Raw genomic sequence first — 7,575 nt, forward strand, 5'->3', positions numbered from 1 at the left:
TAAGTGATTCAAATTTTTCGTAATTGCTATTTAAGTCGTCTCAACTTTGGCTTAACATACATTATAGGGTGTAAATGAGTTGAACCACTAATGATCTAATTGATGTTCGACTTGATAACGATTCGCTTGAACTCATTTTATAAGTTAAATGAGTCCAATTGGAACTAAAATTTTGAAATCATAAACTAAACGAGTAGAGTTCAAATTGAGTCATAATAACGTGTTAGGCTCACAAGCTAACTCGTTGACCAACTTGTCAAGCATCTTTGCGAGCCAAGCTTATTACTAGCTCATATTAGGTTTATACATATAACTTAGGCTCGTTAATAATTGATTTCTAAATTTTAAAATATATTTTCCCACTTGCTCAGCTCATTTATTAATTTGAAATGAGCTTTACTAGACCTAAACTTGACTTGTTATTAATGTGAAAAGGATTTTTGTAGAGTCAAACTCAAGGTAAGCTTGAGTTATATATATATATGCTAAATGAGCCAAACTCAACATATTTAAGATCCTTTCAAAGCAATCCAGCCGAGCTCGAACTGATAACTTGGCTCAGATGGGCTAGTCCTCTTCTCTGCTTCTCACCCCCACATGTTTTCCTGCTCCGAGCAACAATCTGAGGACTGGGATCATTAGCCTACATTATCATGAAATTAAAGATTACCTAGAATAGTGGAAAGAGTAAATGGCATATTGCAGCAAAAGAAAAGAAAGAAGAAAAACAACGATACAACGACAACAACAAGAAGAATCAAGGCATCTAATTGGCTCCACACAATCCAATTACTGATCAATTTGGTACAAAAAATTCCACTATACAACACCTTTTTGGAAATGCACCTTATTTTTTAGTCAAATCTGAGCAACCTCCATCTCCCTGCAACTCTTGAGCCATTCATAACCAGGTTTGAATTTTGTGTATTGCTCTTTAGCAACTCTGTAAGGAAGTCATGACAAGTCTAGTGAAAAGATAGGAGGGTAAAAAACTCATCATCAATCTAAGCATAGAACTCAAACCCACAAAAAACATCAGTTAAAATGGTTTTCTTCTGTGGCAAGATTGTCCCACGGTTCAAGTAGTGGTGCAAAAGATTTTGTACTACTATCACATGTGCAATCCTGCGAGTGAGCAGTGGCTACAAGTCTGGTGCAGAGATAAGAGGTTAGGATCTCATCAATCTAGCAAAGCTGCTGAGAACATCAGCTAGCAAGGCAAGATGGCAGCAGAGCTCCAGTAGCAAAAGTAGAAATCATTAGCATCAACAGAAAGAGGAAAGTGACAACATTAATCAAAATTTTAGAGGCCTTCTGAATTCTAGGTGATCCATCTAATGGTGTCAATAATAGCACATATGTACATGTAACATCCCAAAAAGTACTGAAGAAAAAGATTAACTAATGCACTGCTTCTATGAAAATACTGCGCCAATATACTAAACCAGGAGAAAAGGACATCGGTCACTATTCAGAGTGCAGAACTTCTTGACAAAAAAATTTGCTACTAAAAGCAAATCTGCCTTTCCCATCAACCTAAAATGAACCTTTGGAAGCTTTTGAGAGAGAGCGCTGCCCCTCTAACCTTGCTTCAAGCAGCTTTGCCTTCAAGGTATTCTCCTTTAGGCTTTGAGGTCGTTTTGTAGATGATTCAGAGACTTCAGGATCCAAAGATGTGAATCTAGACCTCCACTGTTGCACGGGACTGGTATGACCCACAAATAGAGACTGATCATGGGAGTCTCCCCTGCAATTATTTGCAGAGCGAAGTTTCTCACCTTGCAATGATGATGAGTGATTTCTGACCAAGTTTTCAAGCCTATGGTTCAAGTTCAATCCCCGGGTTTCAACTTGTTTATTAGTTCTTTCCAATGAACCTTCCTGCGTAGCCCCAGTTATTTCAAAGTTCTGGCCGTTTTTTATTTGAACTGAGCTGTCTCCTCCTATTTCTCTTTGTTCTGTGCCCGCAAGCTGGGTCATTTTTTCAATAGAGGGCATGGCCCCAGACATATGTTCTTCAAACTGCATTTGCTGGCTGGGCAAATTATGAACCTGGACAATTTCCAATGACCCAATTTGTTTTTTTGGATCCAGTTTCCTTACTTCCTCAAGAGGACCTTTGAGAGCATTCTTGTCATGTTGTTTGCAGTTGCCATTACTCAGCTTTCCTACAGCACGATTGGGCAGTTCAAAACCATGCAAATCGCTGCCAGTAGAATCTTCATCATCTACATTTTTAGGTGCACTTACAGCCTCCTTCAAGTGGAAGGACTCTAAAGAATGACGACGTAAGCAACTCTCCTTCAGTTCATTCAGGGATGATTTAGTAGATTTAGTGTCTTCCCTAGGACCAACAGATTCTTTAGCTCGAAGAAAGGTTTCTATTTCAAAGCTTAACTTATCAACAATTGATTTCTTTTCTGCAGTATCAGACCGAGCTTCTGTGAGTTTCATCTGCATCCGCTCATCAAGCCATGCTTCTGAAATATGAAGAACCAGCCGATCAGGATTTTCCTTGCCAGCTCGATCCTTCTCAGGCTTGTGCTTCAAGGACCGTACCTTTTGTTCATAATCCCTTATTCCCTTCGCAAACTCATCACATAGGTCTTCCAGAAGAATCCTTGCTCTTCTTTCTCTTTCAAATTCTTTCAAGGCAATTGAGAAAGAGGATTTCACCTCAGAGAGCTCTCTTGCGAGCTTACGATGGAGGCTTTCAGAATGCTTTCTCAACCTTCTCTCATCGTCTAGTTCATCTCGCACTGATTGAACAGCTGCTTTAATTCGATCTTGCTCCTTGCTTTTCCTAACAAGTTTATCCTCTGCAATTTTCTTTATTAAGTCATCCATTTCTTGCTGATCTCTTCGCTTCTCCTGTAGCAGTTCTTTGATTCGCACTCGAGAATGATCCAGTTCCATTTTCAGTGCTTTCCCCATTGCTATATTTGAGGCATGCTGTTCTTCCAGACTCCAGATGTGATTGAGTACTTTGAGTAACTCTGTAGACGTTTTAAGATTATAACTTGACTCACCAATCCTATCTTTCAAGTTCAATGAACTTAAGGGAGGGACTACAGGGTTATAGGGTGCCACCTGTAAGGAACAAAAGGAGCTTGTATGAGAATCTAATTACCTGCTTTACATAGAGACAAACAGTTTTTTGGTATGTTGCGTGTCGGCAGGGAAGCACTAAAAGTATAATGGGTCTGGGAAATACAATAAAATTACTTGTTTTTAAATTTTATCCAGAAGGATTTTTAGAAATGATTGAAGAGATATATTGCATCACTTGATTCCTAAATTTTGTTTTGGAAATTTCCTAACATGGAAAGATCTACAATCATTATATGATTTGGAAGGAAAAATATAAAACCAAAGGACAAATAACAGCAATGTCATAGGTCCTTCAGTGCTTTTTTTAATATCGAACTCACATTTTGCTCAAAATAAAGTTCCTAGGAGAATGCCCTTGGCATTTTACCATGTTCTTTTATTATTCAACCATCCATCATAACCTTAATATCACCTTTTCTTTCAAAAAAATCCTCAAAAATCATCAAAACAAGTTGGTTTGATGAAGGCAGATCTTTTAAACATCAATTTACCAGTATCATGTATTCTTCAAAAATTCCAAAAGATAACCAACATTCCTTAACACTTCGTTCCCCATCCTTCCATATAAGAAGCATTTATTAGATTATGCCTCTACAACTAATTAAGTGAAGACGAGGCAGTCTTCAATCACCTTTTTTTTACCTCCCCTATTATTCCAAAAAAGCCCTTTCTCTTCTATGGAATTTCTCAACAACAACAGCAGCAGCAGCAACAACCAAGCCATAAGTGTCCCTCGGTGGGATCAACTACATAAATCCTTTTTCCACCAATTTGCATCATCTTGGGAAAAGCTGTGAATAGTTAACTGCCATATGCATATAAATTTTAAAACATTGTCTATAACTACCAAAAGTTGCAGAGCTACCACAACTAGTTATAATTTAAGAATCCAACTCTTGTATTGATAGAATAAATATTGTTTTGAAATATTATTTTGAAACAAATTCTATATATTGAACAAAAAAAAAGAGACACATTTAAAGTAATTTCTCTGTTAATTCAGGACACAACAAAGAAATGAGGGACAGTGTAACGTTCAAGTTATATTCTTCAAAAGTGTAGCAAATCTGCTCATAAATTTTTTTTTGGTGGAACCATCCATTTGTAATCCTAGGGAAATGCAAGGAGGCAAAATTTTATGCATGGTGAAATTGGCTCGTAATCATTAAGAACAAGAATTGATAATAGTATTAAAATAACACAATACCATTCCTTTATTTTAGTGTAAAACAAGAAACATGCATATGGGGCGGGAGGAAATGGGCTTTCTACCTCCATTGAGCTACTGTAACTTGCAGGAGAGACAGGCTCAAGAGCCCGTCCATTCCTTTCAATCGGCTGATGGTGCTGCAGGAGTGATGCTACAACATGCCTCCTCAAACTACTTGCACTTTCTGGCTGGAACAAGAAGCAGGACACAGATCAGTTACTTAGTGGGGTTTTAAAAACACACAAACACACACACACACACACAAAAAATCAACTGATGAAGCTACCACGAGTTCCAGAGACCTAAAAAGATAAAACACTCATGGTACATGCAAACAAGTGGGCACAAACAGAGCAAGAGACAATTCACAAGCATTCACCAACAGGGTATGAAATCATCCTGACAATTAAAAGTATATAACCATAGTCTTAAATATCTACAAAATTGTCAAAATTTTCATTGAAATTTCCACTTTGAAATCTCCAATTTTCAAATTTTCAGCGAAATTTGTTGAGATTTTAACTGTAGAAAGAATTTCACTTGAAATTTAAATAAAGACTCAAAGCTCAAATTGGAATTTATCTCTTAATCCATCTTATTTTCTTATTGAAGTAAATGATTTTTTTTTGGGCTAACCCCGAACTCAGCCCTCCAAAAACCAACCCCTCCCCCCACAGCGCCAAATTGGAGGACGCGACCAGCCCCACAGCTCCCTCCTGATAAATCAAAGACTGACCTTTGTGCAAAATTGAACCTAAGAACTCCTATTAACAAGAAGCCACCCACTCATGTCCACTTGAGCCAATCCCCAGGGGCAATTGAAACTAAAGATTATTACATATAGGATATGGATAGCTTTTCAAAACTTTTGAAGTTATATAAAATAAATAAACTTTGACATTAGTTACAACTTTTTATTTGACTATTTATGTCTAAGTTATCTATATGTAGATTTATGAACTTCATTTTATCAATTGAATATATTAAATATCACTATTATATTATAGTTATTGTACCTTATACAACACATAACTGTCCTTGGTGTATTTTATCTATAATATTTTTAATTCTACAAATTGCATTAAAATCAAAATCTGCATTGAAGCCCCAAAATTTTATGCGAAATCAAAATTTAAGACCTCGAGTATAACCTCCTTTCATTTTTCAGAAACTAAACTCACAAATTTAGCCACCCCATGTCCCTTAAGAGACAACAGTTTGAATATAGGACATCCATATTGGACGTCTCTAGTTCAAGGATGTAGAGGGGCTTGGGATGAAGTGAGGGTTGTGGCCAGTGCAGAATAAGTTTGCATTTCCAATTCTGCAAGATCGACAACAACTAATGCCAAATGGCTGGGTGCATGATCTAATCAAGTTTAAAAAGGATGAACCCAACAATGAAGTTTCTAGTTTCTCCACCTTCCTCCTAAAAAAGCAAATATATGAAGAGATTCATTCTCATTAAAATTATATAAGCAACACAGATAAGTGCAATTGGAGATCTGAAAGGACATAACTACATAAGAAAGATTTGAATCAAATACACGAACAGAGACAGCACCCAATCATAGTTTTAGCAGACAATAGGAAGAAATAACCAAATAGCTAATCTTCTAAACTTACGGATGAGAAAGCAACAAAACTAGAGAATTAAGCAGCATCATAATACAAAAATTTAAGCTAAAGGAATGCTAACTGATACTAATTTCGATATTAAGATGAATCAACCAGTGAAACCAATATCAGCTTAAGATGATAAAATAGCCCCCAACTACATTCCTTACCCATAAAAGTAATAAAGGGGTTCAGAAAGGAAATTAGAAAATGAAAAAACAGCAAACACCTTTGGATTCAGAAAACATAACTGAACTAGGCTGTAAATCAAAACCTAAAACAAAAAACAAAAAATCCCAAATGAAAATGAAGGATGGTGTGTTATATGGTACCTGAGCGGTTGGGCTATGGGGAGGGTCGTGAGGCAAGTGAGTGGTGGGAAGCTCAAAGGATTGGTCCTTGAAGCGATGGCGGCGTCGGCGGTGGGGAAGTCCTTTGCTCATCTTAGAAAGAGGGAGGTGGGGCTGAATTTCCCAGAGGTTAGCGCCCAGCTTTCTGGCAGAGACGGTGGCCCTGAAGCCAGGTTGTTTGATGGAATTGACGCGGCCATCATCATCATCATTATCACCAGAGAACCCAATTCTCCATGTGGGCGATGGAGTGCAAGGGCCCCCTCTTTTCCCTACCAAACCTCCGCGTTTCAACTTTTTCCCCATTACTCCCTGCTTTTCCGCCTCCCTCTCTTTACCCTTTTCTTCTCTCTCCATCTCTCCCTGTCTCCCTCTCTTTCTCTTCCAATTTCAAACTCTGGGTCATTCACTTCTCCTTTTCACCCTTTCTTTCTTGACCCATACCATCATACCAACATCTGTGTAGCTCTCTTTATCTCTGTCTCTCTCTGTTCATTTCTTGGGTCATAGCTCACCACCCATATCTCCCAAGTTCGATTCCGGGCTTCTTCCTTCCTTCCACGGTGACCCTTGCCCTGTGTTTGTTCGTTTGTGCAGCGACCCTTTACTCTCTATCTCCTACAACCTCAGATGGATGCACAGTGGACTGGTGCCTGGTTTCGAAAAGCTAAATTTGAGTGATTATGAAAAGAAAGAAACAGGGGAGGGGGGAGGGATGGTGATGATGATGGCTAATGTTTGTTTTTGGGGAAGATTAAAAGGTGATTTGGGTGTTAACCCTGTGGTTGACACAGGTGAGTCGAGATTGGTTAGTGGGCATGGAGGAGTGTGAGTGTAGGAGAAGAGCAGCAGCACTGCCAGCACCTGGCTTCTTGGTTGACACGTTTTGCTGTCCTGTTCACGACCTTTGTTGCTACTGGTCGATGGTCCAGTAGGGTGTCAGAGGCCCAGTGGTCGAAACTAACCACAGCATGTTATTGTTGCCGTTGCTCTGATCATGAATTTTGATCCTTCCAAGTTTCAAGCATGAGATGAGCCCAATTCCAATTCCTCCAGGGCTCCCTGTCCAAGGGAAAGTCAGTAACTTGCTGGGCTATTCCCATCTGCAGCCCAAGGTCCAATAGGCATTATAGTAAATTCAAAAGGGCCAAAAAAGAAAGAGTTTTTTCCCGTTTTATTATTAAAAATAAATAAAATATTAAATAATACTCTGATTGGGAAAAATTTTCCGAAACTAATGCTCACGTAATCTCGCAGTTTGATGCTGCGAGATTTAAACTGATAAGC

The 7,575-nt window shown here is 38.4% G+C and overlaps 1 protein-coding gene across 2 annotated transcripts; it reads right to left on the reverse strand.

Annotated features, from left to right (window-relative positions):
• Window positions 1-394: 394 nt before the first annotated feature.
• Window positions 395-7,223, reverse strand: LOC131166187 (uncharacterized protein At5g41620-like). Of its 2 annotated transcripts, none has more exons than XM_058124518.1 (5): window positions 6,271-7,223; window positions 4,384-4,509; window positions 1,586-3,090; window positions 847-943; window positions 395-643 (listed from the first exon to the last, which is right to left on the reverse strand). In XM_058124518.1, the coding sequence occupies exons 1-4, from the start codon at window positions 6,643-6,645 to the stop codon at window positions 859-861; spliced, it is 2,091 nt and encodes a 696-aa protein (XP_057980501.1). In that variant the 5' UTR covers window positions 6,646-7,223; the 3' UTR covers window positions 395-643; window positions 847-858. The 2 variants fall into 2 exon arrangements, with proteins under 2 accessions (XP_057980501.1, XP_057980500.1); XM_058124517.1 differs by having other exon boundaries at window positions 1,548-3,090.
• Window positions 7,224-7,575: the final 352 nt, after the last annotated feature.

This window comes from Malania oleifera, chromosome 10, assembly GCF_029873635.1.
Source record: "Malania oleifera isolate guangnan ecotype guangnan chromosome 10, ASM2987363v1, whole genome shotgun sequence".
NCBI lineage: Eukaryota > Viridiplantae > Streptophyta > Magnoliopsida > Santalales > Ximeniaceae > Malania > Malania oleifera.

What these genes read in the sequence shown, in the direction of transcription:
- LOC131166187 (XM_058124517.1), bottom strand. Translation starts at nt 6,645, where the DNA reads ATGGAGAGAGAAGAAAAGGGTAAAGAGAGGGAGGCGGAAAAGCAGGGA. An exon ending in CCCATAGCCCAACCGCTCAG is followed by an intron (nt 4,510 to 6,270) that starts GTACCATATAAC and finishes TTCTTGTTCCAG; the next exon opens with CCAGAAAGTGCAAGTAGTTT. An exon ending in GTTACAGTAGCTCAATGGAG is followed by an intron (nt 3,091 to 4,383) that starts GTAGAAAGCCCA and finishes TGTTCCTTACAG; the next exon opens with GTGGCACCCTATAACCCTGT.